Below are 22,011 nucleotides of genomic sequence, written 5' to 3' on the forward strand. Positions count from 1 at the left end.
GTGCAGGTACCGCACTTGTTTTAAATGTGCCTTTCTGATCGGACCCTTGACTTTCGCCGTTGAACGCATCGTGGGATTGGCGTACTTCTGAAGACACCTAGCGCCCACTCAGATTGAGAAGCGCTAGCGGCAGGCTGCGGCGTAGGCAGGAGCACGCCGCCCATTAAAGGCGTTCCGAGGCACGCATTCTCTGGACTCGAGGAGTGCGGGCAGCAGCGTAGGGCGAAACACAAACCTCCGCTACCAGTTAAAAAAAAATTCTCCACCTTTCCTCACTTGCACTCGAAGCCACTAATCTGCAAACTTTATGCGGGAAGCGGCAGTGGCTGTTCAGTCTTTAAACATTACATGGCAGACACGCATGAGCCTTTCCCTCGGCAGAGGTCTCAGCAAGCATTAAGGAAACCTATAACACCCTCAGAGGATCTGAAGAGGTCTCTTAGTGAGACTATTCAGCTAAAGCCAGCCCATTGCAGGCACGCGATCGTCCGATTCCTTACGGAGGCTGCCTGAAGGCATTTTAAGCCTGAGCCGTCTCACATCAGACAGGAGTGTACACCCTGCTGCTCGAGGCACGTTCTGCAGATTCACGTGTTCTGATTCACTCGCGGAGCAGTACCTGCTGTTACTGCGGAACAAACATCACGAAGTTCTCTCTTCTCCACATCTCAAAATGTTTCAGAAAACACAAGAAGTGAAACTACTTACTTCGCTCAGTGAAGTCAGGCAGGAACTAGGAGGCGGAAGTGTTGCTGCTTGGCTTAATGACTTTCAGATGTGGGAGAAATGGCACTGAGAGCTGCAGAGCAAAGCACATTACATCACAGATGGAACTGCTGAGGCATTCAGACATCTTACATGCCTTCCTGTTAGCTTATTGTAGGATCCGCGTCAAACATTACTTCTTTAAAAAGTATCCATAGCCACAAACTGTCCCGGGTCTTTAAAAAGGAGAGTAAAAATACCAGTACAGTTCAAAACACCATGTGTTTTTGCTTCTTCTAACAGTCCATGCTGAAAGAGGGTCCAGACTGCCCACCAGCATGAGCCGTTGCAGGGTCAGTTATGGTGGAGTATACAGGCGAGAGACAGCCTTTTACTTAAATGGCTAAACTCTAGGTAGACATCTTCAGGTTGGGAATTATCCAGCATCATTGAGGCTGCAGAGATACTACCTACCATTTGATTTTGTGTGTCTTGGATCATTCAATGCAATATCACAGTTCATCACAAAAAATATTTTTTTTTATAACCAATGGCATTCTAAAATCTGCTGAATCATCATTTTTACCTCATCACACTTATGTAAATCGTGTAATTTCAGGAATTTTGTGAGTCTCTTGTTACGGACGAGGCAGTGTTGATGTTGGCGGCGCCGATAGTGAGAAAGGAAGCCCACAGGTAGCTGAAGGGTAGAGGTTACACAAACCTGACGGGACACTCAATATTATACACCACCCCACTTCAGTGTCACTCGCTGGCCTAACGGCCGCTGACCTGCAACATAAAACGTGATCCAGTCAGTGAAACGCAATGTGTTAGAAACACACCGCACATCCGGTAGTGCCGGAAGTTACTTCAGTGCTCCGTACCGTTTGCAAAACATTACAATGATGAGAAGATCGTCGGGTTGTTTTGAAAAGGAAGACTATTGCTATTCCTCCTTTTATGATTTAATTTCTGCCAGCTTTAAAAGTTACATCACTACGGGGAAGGATTTTGCTAGTAATCGGGTTACTGTCTGTCCTTAGAAGGTAATAGGCATACATTTTTCCCCAGCGGTTACAGATTTACCCTTTTGCCCAGTACTAGCCTTGGTGTTTCCTTGGCCAACTGGTTTGTTTCATCCACTGCTTGGGACACATTTGTAATATAACAGCACCCAGGTTAATGTGCTGCATATCTAAATACATATAAGGCCCCAAAGGCGAGGCAGATTGCATTGCAAATGCTTGTTACTATATTGTAATCTAAGAATATTCAATGTCGGGAGATCATGTCTGTGTTTTGACGACGTGTTTTGGTAGAGTAAATTTATAAATTCCACCTTCTTCAGGACTAAATTAAACCTACATCTTCCATAGAATAAAAGCAAAACATTTTCTTGACCCCTACAAAACAAACAAGAGACCACAAAAATAGTTAACATTTATTTTCGATACTCAATTTTATTGGGTTTTAACAAGATGCAAGCCATTTGACACATGAAATTATAACATCATTTCCATGTAATTCATTGTTAACTGCACACTTATTTAACCCAGTCCCTATATCACATCTAGGCCTCTCTTCTTTGTTTCTTAGTTCAGCAAACCCAACCATTTGCCCCATATTTTCTTGTGTTTATCCGGGCATCTCCGGGCCTTCATACACCGGTTGCTCTTGAGCGGCACACCAATCCAATCCCCTGCGCCATTGAGAGATTGTAGGCGCGAGGAAGTTTTTCCATTTGGTTGTGATGTCTCTTTTGGCCACCATAGTCCTTGTCTGCCCTCGTGCCTCCCACACCTCCAGGATCAAGGCTAGAGGTTTAAGGGGAACCTCCCATCCCAATACGTCTGTCAGCTTCACAGCCACTCTTTTCCAATATTTTGTTATAACCTTGCAAGACCATGTAATGTGATATCAGTCTGTGGGTGTGTCTTTTCATTGTGAGTAACTAGGGTTCTTTAGATAGCCTACTCAGTGAAGCCTATCAGTGGTGAGATATGCATAAAGAAGGTAGTAGAACTGAATTAACCGAAGCCTCGCTGAGATGGAGATTGTTCGAGGAGCCATGAGGTGTCCCGCTAGTCCTCGTCCTCCATGGGACCCATGGGAACCAGCCATCCCTCCCTCCCACTGAAACCTCAATTGATCCAGATTTGTGGACGAGCTATTTACTAGAGACCTGTATATCTGAGAGACTCCTCCTTTCCCCAGGGCTCCCATGAGAAGCTTGGCCTCCCCGGGCTAACATTTGTTAAAACATAAAGTTCCATATCAACACACAAAACAACAGTAATAGTTCTTTAATTAGTGACCATTAATAATATTTTTAAGAATGTTTTTTTCTATGATTAAAAAATTCTATATTTGTATATAGATCTATCCAGCAGCATATGGAATTTTTATAATTCACTCACTTCCACACTGTTTAACAACTGTCTAGGCTGAGAGAATCTATTTCCAAAAAAAAGAAAAGTCCATACTTCTCACTCACATTTATCAATGTGTACTATTCTTACTCCCAACTCTGATTTGCTGTAACTCATCTGATATGCTTCAAAGTCTACATAGCACATGCACAATTTAAAGTATGCTTCACCTGTCACAATGTGTCAGTTTCTGAGTCACCCTTTCATCACACAAAAATCTTTTGTTCTTGTTTTTAACTCACTCAGTGATTTAATCATATACACCAGACATACATCTGATATTGTAAATGTGTGTATTATTTTTACCATATTAAAGTCATATTTTCATAGTACCTTGGTATTCATATTAGCTTCATTTCAAGTCAGGTATGTGAGTCTTGCGAGATTGAGTGCATGTTTTATATAGGTGATTGCAATCCTTAATATACAGTGAAGGGATAATTTATTGCATGTTTTTTCAACCCTTTATGTAATAGGAAATGGAAATCATCCAGAGCTACTATTAATAGTGTTGAAATAGTGAACAGGTCACACAAGATTACCTCAGTTGCCATCTCATACAAGGATACTGGTATTGTCCACCTCTAATGATCCGGCAGATTTGCAAGCTGTAATGGAAAAAAAGATGTTAGCAATTTGAAATGCCTCATGTCAGCCACAGCTGTAATGTCTTTGGCACCAAGGTGGTAATATTTGTTATAAATCTCCCCAAAGCTGCATGATTTATCACTCAAATATTAACTTTATTTAGAAATCCATTCTTATTGAGACATCACTTTATGAGCATATATTTTCATTCAGAATATATGATTTTCACTTTTAGGATACATATATTAATTAATTCATATATTCATATATTAGTTAATTCAACTAAACAAAAGCTTAGGATGCTGGACTAAATACAGAGCGCTCACGAGCTACTTGTTGGAAAAGCCTGATTGATTGTTTTAGTCTGGATAACCTACCCACTTGGTTTAGGGGGGGGGGGTCACACTCTATTTTATTGGACTGTTGTGTACAACCTTGGGTTGGAGAGTAAGTTTTGCTCAGTTGAGGTCTAGAAATGGATACTTTAAAAGCCCTCTGTTTTTAGCGAAAACCAATTTAGTAATATTAGCAGAAACAAGAAATTAGGGAATAAAGTGACCATTATTTCCAAATGATAGTGAGAATGGGATAAACTAATGCAGTTAAAAATAAATTGGAAACAAAGCACATTGCATGCTGATTTTCTAATTGAATATTGTAAAAAAGGTGCGTTACCAGTTGGTCTTCAAATTAAAAATGAACCAGGTCTTTTCAAAGCAACAAAAAATATAAACAGATTCAGACCCCAATTGGTGCAGTAGGGATTGGATGCTCTTAATTTGGGTTCTTCAAAGTTGGTGCTGGATGGCCGTTTCCATGCCAGATTTTAAGAAAACTACATTTATCTAAATGGGGATATGCTTAAAACCTGGCATGGATCCAACCCTCCAGGACCGGCTTTGGAGAACCCTGCTTTTAATTGTTGAAACTGCCTAGGATGTTATTTTGATCAAGAAATGAGAAATAGAGGAGTTAGAGCAGAGCCTAAGAGAGCACAGCATTAGATAAAGCAAAAGAAAGTAGAATAAACCAATCAAGAGATAGAGATGCAAAACAATAACATCAACAACTTCAATTATGAAATAGTCCATTCTTATTTAAAGAAAGACCAATAAAAAAGAACCACCAAATTACTATTCAAGATATCAGCAACAGAGGGAGAGAGCGACCCACTATCGACCTAAAATTGTTTAATTTTTCATAATTTGTATGTTTGAGCACTGACGAGGAAAGGAAATATAGATGAGAGAGACGGGTCTGGTAGCAGAAATGAGCATTCCCCTTTTTTGGAACAGTATCAGAATAGGAATCAGAAGATTAATCTGTGACGAGGGAGGGGGTAAGCACAGAAATGTTATTCTCCTCAAGAATATATGAAGACTAGGAGCCCAATGTATTGGCAGTAGCTAAAGAGTTTAATTTTTCTACCCACTACCAGGATTAATAAATGTGAAATTGAACAAGACTTGAGGCCTTTTTGGGAACAATTAGATTAAATAGATTCTTTGAAAGAAGGGAGAAAAGAGAACCTCTATCGAAAACACCTCTGTATTATGACTTGAATATATCTTTACACCCACCTTATCCCAGCTGGGTAAAGGTGTTAAAGTATTTGAAAGGATGATGGAAATCGGGGTAAGGAAGATCTTAGAAAATCCAACTCACAAGCGGAAAAACCTTACTAAGGAACATAGAATGGTGGTGAATTTAGATTCATGAAACATGATCCCATAATTCCAGCTATGTATGGATTGCCAAAGGTTCATAGAAGTATTAGAGGTCCACCTATGAGTCCAATTGTAGCCTGCCTTAAATACTTTATGGAACCTTTAATCAAATATGTTGATTATGTTTGGAAGCCCTTGGTAAGCCTACAACGGCCCTACATTAAAGATTCAGCCATGTGATGGTAAAGGTGGAGGGTTTAGAATATGATAAAGAGACTGGGGGCCTGATTTAGATCTTGGCGGATGGATATCCCGTCCGACGAAATATAAATCCCATGCGATATAAAGGAATTTATATTTTGGCGGATGGGATATCTGTCACCTTTGTGACGGAGTTACCTGTCCACTGATATCTAAATCAGGCCCAGAATTTGAAATCACGTTAGACATAGAAGCCCTCTACAGTAATATCCCCCAGGATCACACAATAAGGTTGGTTCAAAGAATTTTGAAAGGGTTGGAAACTAAAGAGTGCAGAACAGAATTTATAGAGGAATGTGTAACTATAATCCTCAGAAATAATATATTTTTGTTTAAAGGTGATTAATTTCTACAATGTAATGCTACCAGCATGGAGGCCACTTGTGCCATGAGTCTGGCATACCTCTAGGCGGGGAAGTTCCAAATGAAGCATGTGTTTCATGAGATAGCACCTTTTTTTGAGAATGTGAAACACTGGTCCCGCTTCATTGATATTTCATTTTCATTTGGATAAGATCAGAAGAACAACTTAATGATTATATTAATTGGTTAAATATAGGTGTCATTAATTTATGATTTACTGTTACCAAGAGTAACTAAAAGTGTGATTTTCTAGATATGATGATAAAAGATGTTTCTGGCCACCTTGAGGTTGTTATGTAGTAAACCCATGGATAAAAATATTTCTCTAGTTACCACGCTAGAAGCCTGAAGGAAAAGCATTCAGTTTGGACAGTTTCTTTGATAGTTAAGAAACTGTACAATGATAGACCGTGATAGGCATTCAGACATACTTATGAATAAGTTAGGAGAGAGAGGTTACCCAAAGAGAATTATGAAACTTGCATATTAGAGAGCAAAATATTTTGATAGGGAAAGTATGTTTATAAAAAATAACAAAAAGAAAGACAACAACAAAATTGTGTTTGTAAGTAACTTTTCAGGAGTAAGTAATAGAGTGAAGAATGTAATAAATAGTAATTGTAGTATTTTAAATAGCAAACAGTCTGGAGAATTCCAAAGACCACTTTTTGCTTTTCACAGGAACTTGAACCTTAGGAGTAAGTTGGTTCATACATACAGAGAGAAACTATTAAGAATGCAAGTTAATGTGAGCATGGAAAGGATATTAGGAAACCTTGGATGTAACCACTGACATTAGTCACCAGTGCATAAAATGGATGTTGCTTTTTCAGGTCAGGGAGTGACTTTTAAGACGCAATAAAACATTATTACTAGCTGTAGGAGCTAATAATCATTTGCCAATTGACAAAGGGCATGTAGAAAAAACGATTTGTTAACTATGAACTATAACTAATATAAATCTGCAATCAGAAAGAAGACTAAAGCCCCTTTGTTTGAACATTTTCTACAGAAGAAACACAATGAGAAGGCTATCCACTGGTTTATCTTAGAAAAACTTGAAGGAAATGTCTACAATATGAGGAAAACCAGGGAGCAGTTCTTTATGTCCAAGTTTAGTACTTATTATCTGGGACTTAATAGTAGGGAAGAGTGGTACTTAAACATCTTGACAAATTGCTGCTCTTAATCAATGGAAGATGTATATATCCGGACATTCTTAAATGATAGTATATTAAAATTCATGAATGTCAGAGATATATACACTTAAAGACAGATTGATTGGTCTTAAAATCTGCCCTTTCTTTGTGATGTGTAATTCATGTTTCTATATGCATTAGGTTTTCCAGTTTAAAGGTATATATATTTTTGTAGTACTTAAGTATTCATGGTTGCTACCTTTTAAGTTAATGGTTGTGTATGTGAGTCTTTTGAGATTGAGTGAATGTAGAATAACGGTGATTGCATTTCTTAATATACACTGATGGGAGCATTTATTGGTTTGTTCTTGATAAACCTGTTCCCTTGGTTTGAGTTAATTTCTATTTTATCGGTTATCACTGGTGATGAGACAGAGTGAAGATTGTGGAATAGAAGCATACCTTCTATGTGTACTGTACCTGTCGGGAGTGATAGAACCATGTATTGCTGATTTCAACGCTGTGTGTTTTCGTGCGGTTTGGAAAACCTTTTTGCTATGCATGTATAGGTTTTGTCATTGAATGTTTACAATTGGTATTTCCAATATAATGAGGAAAATATCATAGTCCAGAAGATTTCTTCTTGTTAATTTATTTCCAGGCTTGGGTAATTTACCATTCTTTTCAGCACTTAGCTGAAGGCTAGCTCTCCAGCTTACTTTAAAAGCAAAATATAGAAGTGAGACCATTTGAGGGGAGTTGTGCTCTGTTGGGTAGTGCTCTGAGCGAGTTAAAGATTTAAAGGCTTCCTTTTTGTGCTCTACTAGTATATGCCTGTTTTGGAGAGAATTTTGAAGGTTCAGTTATAGGTTTTTAGAAAAAAAATGTTTTACCCAGAGTTGTGAAAATTAGATAGCCATACTGGAGAACCAGTGTCACAGGTAAATAACCATATTATTTTTAGTATGCAGTGTTTGTTGAAATATTATATTGCATATTAAAATTCCATGTTGCATGATTCTCCAGCATGGTATCTTCCTATCTGGTCCACCATGGATATTGTGCCACAGCAACAGCTTTTGCTCGAGCGACGGAAACGAACATCCAGGAAGAACAAGCGTCCATCAAGAACAGACAAAGTAAGTCTAAGTTCTTTGCAAAGACCTTCAAATTCACATTGTGTGCAAAGGATTCTGCTCTTTATCTTTGAATGGAGAATGTCATTGCCATTGCTAACATAATGACTTCTCTATAAGGTGTTGTAGTCTTTTTTTTAAACATGTTTAAGACTAAATTGGCCCACTCAGGAAGTTGTCAAATGTTAGAAACACAGCATAACACAATATTAATATTGAATAAATCATTGTCCAGTCAGTGTTTTTTCTTTAAAACCGAAACATTGTTTAATGCACACACAACTAAATGCTATAGTTAAAATTACAACTATTATCAAGATGTACAAATCTGAACCCTCAGCAATTCAGATTAACTCCATAGCTGCTGAGGCCTACCCATTTATGTTTGGGGCACTTCTGCTTAAGCCATTCTCCCACGAAAATTATCCTGGCCATATAGCCATACTTTTCCCCCCACATGTTCGATGTTCTATAGGTACTCATTGTTAGTAGATTCTTCTGGAGGGAACCGAGAAAATAACCAATGGAAACCGCTGTGAAACCCATGGATGAACCTGTAAAGCTATGACTCTCTGAAAATAGACAAAATTCCCAATTCAGTAAGGGATCAAATATGTAACTATCATGGTTTTTCCGAAGAAACTAATCGTTAAAGTGAAAAATAATGCAGATAAGTTGTAAAATTAGAAAGGGGTGGCAACACAATTTCGTCTGTAAATTTCTGCCCCAGTGGCCGATTTACAAAAGGAATATTCCATTGTCTCAGACCCCTGTGGTCGCAAGTAGTGTTGTGTATTTTTCAACAACCTTCAAATACCCAGAGTCAAAAACTGAGCTGCACCTACTATACTTAAATGTATATGGTCAAATCTAATGTTTTAAAAATAGGTGTGAAGAAGACATGCGTTTTCTAAACGTGCCTCAGGTGCGGAGTTTAGGACAAGTGTATACTTGCACAACTCTCAATTTTTTGCAGTGCATCCTTACCCAGAAAGTTTTGCAGTGCATCCTTACCCAGAAAGCCCCTCAAACTTTAGCTAAAATCACACATTTTCTTCACATTTCTGTGGGGTAAATTTCTGGAATGTGCAGTGAGTCCACAAAATTTCTACCACCCAGTGTGTCAGCAGTTCTCCCGATAAAGACAGTACCTCACTTGTGTGGCTTGACCTATTGCCTGTGACCGGAACTGACCATGCCAAAACCACATACATTTCTTATGGTCACAGTTTTCATCCATTCCGGTCACTGGCAATAACTATGCCCACCCAAACAAGTGGAACCCTGTTTATATTGTGAAAAGTGTGTGAACGCTTGGGTATTAGTAATTTTGTTGATCCCTGCAGGTGCCAGAACATTCCATCACAGAAATATGAGGAAAATGCATGATTTTAGCCAAACGTGACCGTTACAGGGCATACTGGGAAAGAAAAAGTTGCAGGATCCACGCAGGCCACACCACCCTGTTTCAGAAATGCCCAGGATTCTTAGGGTTTCCTGGTTGCTGGCTGACCCAGGATTACCAGGAACGTGAAAAATAAAATGGTAATGTAATTAGTTTACCATTTTATTTTTCACTTTCCTTAGCCCGAGCCATGTTTGTGACTGGTAGCAGGAGAGTGGTGCTCACTCCACCAGTTTACACTGCTCATGTCACTTTAGCCCGCTGTCTTGCGACGGCCAGCCTGGAATGCGCAGGACTCCCCACCACTTTGATAATGCAGCCTTCGCCACTCTCAAAGTACCAGAAGCGAGCTGCTGGTAGGATATATTCCCTGCACAGAGAAGGCCTTCCTTGCTTTTACCAATCTATACTGCAGGATGTGGATTTAAAGGAATCAGGCTAGAATCTAGTGAACTCTAATGAAACCAGGCTTACTGTATGGGTGCTGAGGTTTTTGTTTACAGTAATGCTGCTTGATTTATTGCAGGCATTCAGTTACCAGTGATAAACGCATATTCTTAGGCAATTTTCCATTACCGTTTTTGTCTATGCAGAGCACGTGAACCTAACTTTCATTTAGCTTCTCAAACAGACTGGAGTTGTCCTAATCCTTATACGCCTTACCTCTCTAAACTATTTCATAGCCAGCCAGTTTATTGGTGCCCTGCGCCATTGAGCTGTCACTAACCGGAGCAATACGCTTTGTCGATACCACACACATTGTTCAGTCCAAGGCGGGGTTTCCCCAGTCCCTGTCTCTCCCTTTGTTAAAGCATTCGGGTTGGAAGAGCTCTGTCCTATTGTCTGTGGTCCCCTGCATCAATGTCCATGACAGTGTTTGCCTTTCTGAGTATTTCGGTCTTCGGGTGCACTTATTAATATGTCCAAGCGCCTTCATGTCGAAGTGCCTCCCTCTGAAATGAAATACCAGTATTTGTAAAGCGCACAGCTACCTCCGAAGTGGTGTCCCGGCGCTGGGGGCCCTCAGGATGATTAAGCAAGCTATTGCCCAGAGTCACATGGTGCTGGGCTAACCTCCTCGGGCAACGGGGGATCGAACCGTGAACCCCATAGTCCGGAGTCAGGCACCCTGGCTGCTGCGCCGCACCTCTTCCACCCTCCCGCTAGCAAAGTCGTCCCATAGTCTATCCATTCCTGTGCACATTTCCCTGTTCCAGTGTGATTGACTGCTTATTTTAGCATGGATGTCTTTATTTTGGTACCTTTCCATCTTGCAGACATGGTAAAAGGATGCAATTGCATTCATCAGTGCCTTTGTGGGTGTCACTGTGGAACTGGTGGTCAGTAGAGGCTGATGTAGCAGAAGCACTGGATGATACAGGGTGAAGTAAGTGAAGGTCTTGTGCAGTAGCCAGTCGGTACAGATGCCAATGGGTGTTCATATAATGCAGGTACCTACATGTGCAGGTGTCACTTTGTTAGTGCAGTGTGGGCACCATTGAGTATAGGAGCACTGCCAGTGCAGTATAAATGTGAGTGGGTGCCGATATAATGTATGTGCAGGGACTAGTACCAGCTGGCGCCAATGCAGTTGAATGCTGATACTAGCAGTATTGGTGCTGGACATGTGGCAAAGGGTGCCAGTCCAATGTTCTCACCAGCGGGGACAGGTGCGGGCATTGCTGGTCACTGGTTGTCCACCAAATATTTTTGAGTATCAGATGTTACTCAACAGAACTACAAATTCCCTAAACATCTTTTCTAACCTGGAATTTCACTGTGTGCAGCACAATCAGGTCTCATAGTGGTGTTCTACTAGCCACAATCTTCTTCTGTCATCTTTTTTTCTCGATAATTTATTTGGGTTGAAACAGCACAAATCTTCCCTTGCACTATGCATAATTACACTAATTCTTTATCTCAGGCTATCTCTGCTACACTCCACCAGTATATTGTTACCAATTTAGATGTTCTGCTAGTTTTCCATTCCCCTTATTTAGCTTCGGCACAGCCTCCATGATCTCGTGTCATCAGTATACCCGTTACTTTGTGTATCTCCACAATCGCAGTTCCTGATTCTTAACCTGGAAAATGTTGACTTTTAGTTGATAGGTTGGGGAGTTGTGAATAGTTCCATCACAGTGCTTACTTTGAAGGGGTTGTCTCAAAGGGAATCTGTACAGACACTTAAAACACTTTATTTGAGTGTAATAATTGTACGACGATAATTGAGATACAAACTTTCAGCAGTCTACCTGATCAACCACCAATGGCCTGCTTTCCTTGTGTTTCATCCAGGAGTTGCTATTAAGTTGCAGTCAGTGTTGATTGAGTGTCTTTTCCATTTAAGGTGTTAGTTGGCTCTGGAAAACAAAGTGAGATTTTGACTTCTAAGTCTGGAAAAAAGGTACTTTTCTACTTTCATTCTGGCAATAATATCAACTACTGCTTGTTTCTGACAATATCTTTAGGTGATTTATTCCTAATTGCATTCCACTTTGTTTCTGGTCAGCCGTGCTTCACCTGGAATTTTTTTATACACCATTAAAACTAGTGAGGCCTTAGCAGGCTGTGTTTCGATTGAGTATTCATCTTTCACTCATATCAGCGTTCTTATCTTGTACAGTAGAGGAGTTTACCAGAAGGGAAATGATTGCACCATCAGTGTTTCCTGACCTGTAACTTTAAGGCCATAGCAAATTAATCTTTTCACATGGGTGTGTGCACATTTTTCTTAGTTTAAACCTGATGTGGCTGTACCTTTGTAGATTCTTGTTATGGATACTTTTATTGAGGAACTCCTGGCAAAGAAATCAACCAACCTTGCAGTTCCAGGCAGTGCTGCCAGATTTGGTGCACAGGCACTCAACTCCTCAAGACTGGCTTCTTTTCAAACCTCTTTTTAGATTCTAGAATCCAGGGCAGAAGATCAGCTGACTACTTGGAAGGAGCCCTTTAATTGTCCTTGGTTGAGATCAATTACTCCCTCGAAAGGAATAAAACATAAAAACAATTTTAGAAATTTACCCCAGTCATGTTGAAAAAACAAATAAGAGACCAATCTAGGCAACCTACCTGGAAAGTCCTATGCTTTCTCCAACATTGACAAAGAAAATTACCAATACATTCAGAGCACCATCTAATGAAGCAGTCTCTATCTCTGCTCACATCAACTTCTGTCGTACAGTAGCTAAAGTATGCCAGAAATGCTAAATGAGTCCATCTTGTCGCACTGAATGACAAGGAGGAAACCAGAGCCAAGAAAGGACTGTGGTTAAAATCGCCTCCAAATTTGACAGAAATCTTGCTTGGCTACTTGGTTGTATAGAACACGTTCATTGATTTTCATCTTCACTAAAAACTAGTCCATTCTTCACATTTGAACTCGTTCACAGGATGGATGTAGATCAGCCATGTCTGTTTTCATCACCTGCGAAAGACACTGCTAGTCAAGCTACTCTGCACTCTTCAGAAGTGTGGTTAGCAAGGGTTTCCAAGGACATCTGAATCTCAAAACTTAATTAGAAATGTCCTGGTGCAGATGCTGACTCCGTTCTGGATGTACCTATCTCAGAGGCCTTCGTCAAACTCTCACCAAGAATCCAAGAAATTGTTTTGACTTGTTGGTTATACAAAATGCAAGTTGCTCACAGTTGTCATTATTATGCCTTTTTGTTCACAAAAGCTCAGCACTCATCTCTTGGTTCTTTTGTGGCCATTCAACTCTTGCATATGTATAACAATATTAGGCAGGGATAATTGGGATTTTGTATGGTAAAAAAACATAAATGTGCTTGTGATTATGAAAAGTGGTCAAATATTTTTTATCTGAACTTAAAACACTCGCAAACACAGGCACACGAAGAACCAACACCACCACTTATGCGTCCATCACAGAAAGATGGAAACAGTGGGCAGTTTTCATTGGAGTTGGAGACATTAGCCAGCAGTGAGTTTCTAAGTCTCATCTTGACCTATCTCAAGCAAGAGTCTTAAATATGGCCATACCGCATCAAGCTCCACCTGTTGGTGACATTCATGTTGTTTTGTGAATTAACGATGATCAGATCACCTGTACCCAATGCATACACCCTTAACCATCTGTCCTTCCTGTGTGAGGAGCTGTATCTCAGTTTTCTTTCTGGCCTCTTCTTGGAGTGATCCGTGTCTGACCTACAGCTTCTAAAAGAGGTGTGGTGTCCTTTATCTTCCTGCATGAATTACCCTAAGATCAGATCCTCTTTGCTTGTCTGTTATCTCAACTACTAGTGGGTTTTTTTCCGGCATGGTGACACATAGGATTATGTGGAGCAGGCCCAGAGTGATTGGAGTATGCGTCTTCCCCACAGTATATTACATTTGGCACACAGATGAACTTTGAGCTGCATCTATATTATATAACAAAGTAATTTAATGGTTAAAATAAGCTGTAATATAAATTATTTAACTAGTTGATTTAAGTTTTGCATTTGAAATATTTCACCTAAATTAAATAGGAGCCATTGGCCTGGCTTATTAGAGCAAAGTGTTTTAATTTTCTGCAGAATGGTCTGGCTACTGAAGATAAAAACGTGGGGTTACCTGTTAAGGTTTAGTTTGCAGATGCAGACACTAAAACAATTCTATTTTGTAATCTGAGCAACATTTAAATTCAAACATCTATTTTATAACCAGAGAAATACTTTATGCTGCTTAAGTTTTAATTAAAGATTGGGCTTGCGACATTGAGCATGGATTGTGGAGGGTTTGGGAACTGGTGCCTGTTGGTTTCAAAAGATCTGGCTCCTACTAAGAGGTCTTGAAAAGTGCCGGGGTGTGGAAGGTAGCGTCACTGTAGTTTTACAAATGCAGAATTACAATCAAAAGGTAAAGTGAAGGATGGAATAAATTGGAAGAGCAATGTGGGTGCATTGATCACTTTTCTTGCTTGTTCCAGCCGCTTACACTTTTAGCAGCACAACAATCATAGTGGGTTTAGGCCTTGTTTGACTTTGTACCTTTGTCTGGCAATGATGTGGTGCATTGACTAATTAAGTGAGTAATTATTCTTTTTCTCGATCCTTTTTTTTCGGCAGGAATTCAGAAGTTGGTGTTAGCGGGCAGAGTGGGAGAGGCCATTTGGTCCACACAGCAGCTGTACCCCAGCCTCCTTGAACACAATCCCAACCTCCTCTTCATGTTAAAGTGAGTGACAAAGACACATGTACCTCAATTCAATCTCATTAAATATTGTCTAAACACTATGGGAAAACTTACTAGTTTGCACCATGATTCACGGATGTATGGATTATTGCTTGGTGCTGAAACATTCTCTTATCCCTTAGCACAAATAAGTGGCCTGTCTGCGTCAGGAAGCCTTGGGAAGTGTCTGGAAACATAACCTGTTGCCGTTCCCTTCACATTGGATTTTTCATAAATTTACATGCTTGGTATTTCCCCTTCCCCCTTGTCTATTTTAGTCCAGCTGTGACTTACATCAGAAGTATATAATATTTACATGCCTGAAAGGCTTCAAAACAATATGTTCGTAGCATGGTGTACATACTCCTGCCATCTAGTATTGGGCTTTGACATTGAAAGTTGTTTTTCTTCAAAGACGTTTTTCTAATCACAAGGGCTTGCTGACGACTCCTCTGGTTGTAGATGTGCATGGTCACTGACTCCGTTGTTGCATTGTTTTTCTTCATCATCTGGTTTGGACGTGATTCAGTGTGCTCCTGGTCTCGATGAGTTTAAAGGTTCCCATCGCTGCCTCAGGTTCTCTGTCTTTCCCCCGTTGTGAGAACACTCTTCACCATACTTTTGAGCATTAGGCACCGGTTCCATCCTTTGATCACATTGATAATGAGCGATTGGGCCTCTCGCCCCTTGGGCCCTTTCCGCATGCTCCGTACCACCCTCTGAGAATGAAGACACTCCACAAGTAATGGAACTTACGTCTGTCAAGCCATGTCCCCAGTGCCACTTTGAATATCCCTGGGCCAACCTCCACGCCGTCTCCAACTTGTACCTCTCACTGGAGCACTACGAGAGTAGCTATGACTGCTACGCGGCATTTTGCAGTAAGAAGACCTTACGTCTGCACGGAGATATACTGTGGGTACACAGCAAAATGGTCCAGTCATCTTGAGAGATGCCAGACTTTTTTAGCGAGGCCGATCCTGAGGAGGCGTTAAGTGAGTCATCGAGCTCCTGGCTCACCAGCCGAGCCCCAAATACGTCGGCTCTGACATTTCAAACTTTGGCGAGGAGGTTTTCCTGGGAGAAGAAGAGCAGGCTCTCAAGGATGTTAAAGCCACCTTGGTCACCTCCAGACCACGCCATGCGAGTACTGTTGGCTCTTCAGCGCTCACCATTCCTCATAAGCATCCACACGTTGGAGCCGAAAACCATTCATTGGGATGGGCATTGAGCCAAGTGCCGAAACTACTCCCACCTGCAGATGGGCCACCTACATCAAGCGTTGGGGGTCACCGGGCCAAAGCAGAGGAGAGACTTCCCTTGGCCATAGATCCTCAATCTCGAAGACGCACATTGGCACCAAGCCATTGAAATTGGCTCCACTATCGAAGTCACTGAAGCGACAGCCGCAAAGCCAAAATCAGCACCCAAGCCTTCCATACTTGATGTCGAGGAATGCCACATGCTTGAGAGGCTTCACCAGGATCTGGACGAGAGACAAATAACATTTTTGGCATCAGAAAAGGTTATGCCCAGAAATGCAAACCTGCCTTGGAGGCAGTTGACACTTCTCTGCCCCTCTTGCAACCCAAGAGGCATAAGCACAAACTTCTTGTTCCTCCACCTAGTCAGCCTCAATCTTCTATGCCTTCTCCTCAAGGGTCCCCAGAGTCTTACTCTGACACCGGCAGCCCAAGCCCTTATTCTCCAGCTGAGGCTTTTGTCCAAGTGTACCCTGTTACTTCAGAAGATCCCTGGGAGGATTACGATGTGGAAACACACCTCGCCCCCACCTGAGACCTTTACTTAGAACACATCCTGTCAGAGCTTCACCTCCAGATGGCTCCACAGCATTCCACAGCGTCATTGAGCTCACAGCTGCCTACTGTCAACCCTGAGTAAGAGGACTTCCTGCTGGAGACACTCTACAAAACTAGAACTTGTTGCCATCGCACAACCTCATACTGGAACATCTTACACTGTTAGACAAGGAGGTTCAGGTTCTCCTGTCCAAAGGAGTCATATAGAGCCAGTGCGCCGTCACCACCAGGGTAAAGGTGTCTTCTCCCTATACTTCCTTGTTCCCAAAACAAACGGATCCCTCACAGCAGTTTCAGCCTCCGTCCTCTCAACAGGAACATCCTGTCAGAACACTTACACATGGTAACACCACAGGATTTTATCCCCCTGCTGCAGCAAGGCGACTTCAGGGCCACCTTCAACCTGAAGGACGCCCACTTTCACATCCTTATTTATCCAGCTCATCAGCACCACGTTTGCTTCCTGGTAAGTGGCCAATATTACCTGTTCAAAGCGCTGCCCTTCGAAGTCACGTACGTTCCAGCAACTTCTGTCTCTTTTTCAGTCCCCTCCCATTAGGCATGGTTATGCGTTTGGTGGGAATGAGGGCCTCATTCATTGCCATAGTGCCCCAAGCCAGTTTTCATATGTGCCTGCTTCAGAAATGCCTCTCAAGCCTGTGGTCACCAGAGAAGTGTAGGATGGAAAATCTAGTATTCATAAGAGCCAGCACCCATTGCTCCCTGCAGTGGTGGAACAGCAAAAACAGTTTCCGCAGCAGGCCCTTTGCACACCTACATCTGCAGGTTACTTTAACAGACAACACTCTAGCGAGCTGGAAGAGGGCCCACCACAAGGATATGACACCACAAGGTCTGTGGACATCTCATCCCAGAGGTCTCCATGAACTATTAGCCATTCATCTAGCACTCAAAGCTTTTCTCCTACAGATTCAAGGCAAGGTAGTCCTGGTGCATACAGACAACATGACTGTCATGTTCTACCTTCAGACTCAGAGGCCAACATTCACCTCACCTCTTAGCCTTTGCACAACAGATTTGGCACTTGGCCATCCATCACCGGGTTCACCTACTGATACAGTACCTTCCCGGAGTGGACAACAGCTTTGCAGACCTGCTCAGCAGGACGCATCAACAAGTCCATGAGTGGAAACTCCACCCACAAGTCCTTCTCCCTTACTTTCACTAGGATCTTTACCTGTGCTTTTTTTCTCCTCTTCCACTCATTCTGTGCGTGGCAGGAAGTTGAGGCAAACCTCTCTCACCCTGGTTGCTGCAGCATGGGGCAGACAATCATTGTTCTGAACACAGCTCAAGAGGTCCATTGTCCCTCATTAGAAGCTCCCCTACAGGCTGAACCTTCTCACTCAAGGCTAAGACAAGGTTTAGCACCCAGACCCCAAGCAGCTCGACCTAGCCATTTGGCTCCTGAGGTCCTAGGGTTCAGTTACCTAGTTTTGCTACAGGGGTCCATGGACATACTTCCAGAAGCCTGTGAGCCCACTACATGTACTTGCTTCGAAAGGAGTCTGGGAGGAAAAAGAGCTTGCAACGTCTCAGCCCTCCACTAGATGGCGAAAGTATCCACAGTTTGTGAATCTACAGCTCTACATGAAACAAACAGAAGCTTACAGAATAAATAACCTATTCCTTATTTATTATGCCAATCGTGGCATTGGAAAACACCTTAACTCCAGCCAATGAGGTGAGTGCACTGAGCTCTACTCCCCAGAGGCCACCATATTTCAGATTTCATCTCCTTGTTATGAAGGGAGTGCTTATAGTTTTTCTCCACCTTTGAGAGAGGTATGTTTAGAGGAGTATTTTTGATTTGTTTTCTTCCCCTCTGTCAGCCATCCTAACTGGTTAGCATTGTTTAGACAAGGATCAGGTGCCACTGCAAAAAAGCTGGATTTTCAAGAAAATTCTCTCCGTCAGTGTCGAACATGTGAACAAAAAAATCACATTTGCACATTTCTAAAAGGTACCTCAAAGCAGTTTTCATAGAGGCCCTCCTTCAACATCTATTGCACCCCTGCCCTTGTTTTCCACAAAAGTCAGGCAAGTCAACCACCTCAATGGCTAAAGTGTTACTATACAGCCAATGAGTACACTATCGGAGAGGTTCATTTATAAAGTATCCACCAATGCCTGTTGGTTTGCAGATAGTTTATCTGCAGAACCATCATCGAATATGACCTTTTCTTTGCTTATCCTCGTCACCGACTTTGACATCAGTGAGTCCATAAACATTGATGGCAGCCAAGCTCATCAGTGACCCCACCATCTACAGCAATCGTTTTATAAGTGACACATTTCTTTGTTGACTTCCATCATTGACTTTCTGTCAATGCTGCCCTTGTCTACGACACTAAGAAATGCCTCAGACTGTCAGGAAATAACCACCCCTATTTCAGACACAGGGTTACTACTACCCTGCTTCCATCTCCTACCTCCAAGTAAGAGGGCACCTTAACTGCAGATGAAGCAGTTTAGATATCGAAATTGAGAAGGTAACGGGCCCTGTATCCCTGCTTTTTGTCCTACCCAACTGAATGTCCTGTACTAGGAGTATGACGACGTTTGGCAGGATTCACATAATGAGCAGGGACGTACTGATGCTGAAATTGTTGTCACATTATCAGGACCTTCAAGTACATTATTGTCCCTGTGAGGATCCCTTTTATAGTATGGTTAGAAGACTGCTTATAAAAGGCAACAATCCCACAAGAGTTTCCACTGAAAGGCCCCGAATGCTCCATGTCCCTGTGTACCCAATCAGAGACTCACAGCAAATGATGAGTGACACTTGCTGCATGTTCACTGGTATGGTGACCCAATCATGCCAATCGTGCCACCTCAGCCACCTCAGACGGCTCTTCCGGAACAACCACTTCCACCACCTGTACAGCGTTCTCCATTGCATTGAGCTGCATAGGAGGAAGTATTAAAGGAAGGGAACGTATGAATGCACATCCGGTGAATAAACCAAAGAATATCACAAGGACATTAGAATTCACTAATGATCCGCCGGTGGAAATGTTGCACAACAATATTGTCAATCTTCACTGTGTGACGGGGGTATCAAAATGTGAACTACGTCACTGCCAAAGAAGCACTGTTCCCTGTGTGGCTTTTAGGATCTGCCAAAGAAACCAGGGAACGCCAAACTGATCATTACCCTCATCTGGATAATATGTAAAAAGATCATATAAACCCCTGGCACATGCCCAGTAGTCATTCCACATCTGGATAAGAAAAGTAAGGCACTGAACAGCATGCGTACTTGTCTTGTTGAGTAGTTGATAGAAGAATCATTGTGATGGCAGTGGTCAGATCATGATCTTATAATCGCACTTAACCATGATGGTGGAGGAGTGTGGCTCAATGGTTAGAGCGGCAGACCCTGATGCAGAGTTCTAGCCCGGGACCAGGGTTCAATTCCCGCCTCGGCGGGTCTTGGGCTCTATTTCCTCGGACCTGACAATTCTCGCCTTGGTGCCTATTCTAATCATGGGCCCCACGCTGCAACTCTGGGCAATAGCTTGCTTAATCTCCACAACGGCCCCAACAGCGCTAGGATGCCTGGCTTCACCCTGGGGGTGCCCAGGAGTGGACACTTCACAGGGAAAGCCAGGAAGGGTTCCACAGCGGTATGAGTAATAGCGCCAGGAAACCGCTTGGTGGCAGTGCGCTCTACAAATACCTTGACATTTACATTTACATGATTCAGGGAAGCAGGAGATTGGATATATTTGGGAAGTGTCTCATTGCAGCAATGCCAGTCAAAGTGGAGAATTCGTCCAACAATAGTAGCTAGATAGGACTTCCAAGCACCAGCAAGCATAGTCGGTCATGTGGAGATAATTCCTGAAGATAAGTGAAAGGGTGGATAGGCCCTACTTTGTAGCAACAGCACATATCGTTGGCCATCATCGATGCAATGATTAATGTGACCACCACCAGTTTCTGTCAATTGGCAGGGACTGTTGTCTCTTTATAGGCAGAGCTGTCTTAGTAATACATCCTGCAGTAAAGCCAGGCAGAAAAACATTTTGGTCATTCATTTGGAATGTGAGTCTGTTCAGCCATCATATGGACAGTTTACTACTGTATATAAAGACTGATATGGAGATGTCTGAGAACTTGGGGTTCCTGCACTTTCACCCAAATTTTTTTTGTGGTGCATGGAGTTGCAGCCAGATGGCCTGCGACGGAAGTTACCAACAGTAGCAGTTGCACTTTAGACATGCTTACCACTCCCATTTACAGTCCTAAGCACCATACATGTCCTCTTGTTCGACGCAAACAACCAAATGAAGAGACTTGTTCAATCAAAACACAAGAGCACCACCAGAAGACAATGATGTCCTGTTAGCACTAGCCACTTCCTTCAGGCAGGACTAACTAACTAGTGGGAGGATTTATTTCTATCTTTAAGATTGGCACTGCATCTTATTCAACCGCCTCTCAAAATATACAGCTTTCCAGACAGTCCCAAATTGTGTGTACAAGCGTGCCCTCTGAGTGCATCCCCGGAGGCGTCTGTCAGATGTTATTTTGCCCCTTTTCAAATAATCTATTTATAGTGTATTATGCCCGATGCATGATCTTGAGTTGAATCAACATAAAACCCTCTCAAGTCGCCAATTCTCCTGGGTAGCGGCACGCCTCCCCCCACTCGTCTGCCATCCTACTCCGCTCCCTTCCCATATCTAACATAGCCTCTGCAGTAGAGGGTGCTATTGGCCAGAAGCATGCTGTAGATGGCCGAAATCGTGTGACAATGAAGTGGGGCGCCCAGTACCCTATATTCCAGCAGGCTCTCTTCAGGTATCTTCTCCCGGGAGAGGGCCATGATATGGTGCCTCACCTGTAGGTACATTAACTATTGTTCCCGACCACAGTGTAGTTACCAGGTTTAGTACTCCATGTTATTCCGTCCATTTGGTAGCTTTCTGCCAAGAGTCTGACCATTGCTGTAAGGGTTGGTAGCTCTTTTGGGCTCCAATTCCCTTAAAACAATTTTTTATACCCCATAGGATCCAAAGATCTTCTGTCCGCCCATAGAAAGTGTTCAGTCTGGTCAGCAAAGGACCAATCGTAAAGCACCATCAATTGCGTCGCCCAATAGTACAGGCAGAGGTTAAGCAGTGCACCCCCCACCCGTTCGTCACATTTCTAGTGAGTGTCTCCATCGCTATGCATCGCACGACCCTGTCCAACAGTAAAAGCCTGGTTTTGGAGAAAACCTGCATTTCTGACTCACAGATCAGTGTTTATTTTTACTTTTGGGGCCTCATAGACCGGTAGT

At 42.3% G+C, this 22,011-nt stretch overlaps 1 protein-coding gene across 1 annotated transcript in view; it reads left to right on the top strand.

Moving 5' to 3' along the window:
• The window catches only part of RANBP10 (RAN binding protein 10), a 542,287-nt gene that overhangs the window by 322,876 nt on the left and 197,400 nt on the right, over positions 1–22,011 (top strand). The window contains exons 7-8 of the mRNA XM_078669990.1: positions 8,182–8,294; positions 14,772–14,880. Of these exons, the coding sequence (XP_078526116.1) occupies positions 8,182–8,294; positions 14,772–14,880 (222 nt within the window). The remainder of the gene's footprint in view (positions 1–8,181; positions 8,295–14,771; positions 14,881–22,011) is intronic.

This window comes from Lissotriton helveticus, chromosome 12, assembly GCF_964261635.1.
Source record: "Lissotriton helveticus chromosome 12, aLisHel1.1, whole genome shotgun sequence".
Classification (NCBI taxonomy): Eukaryota; Metazoa; Chordata; class Amphibia; order Caudata; family Salamandridae; genus Lissotriton; species Lissotriton helveticus.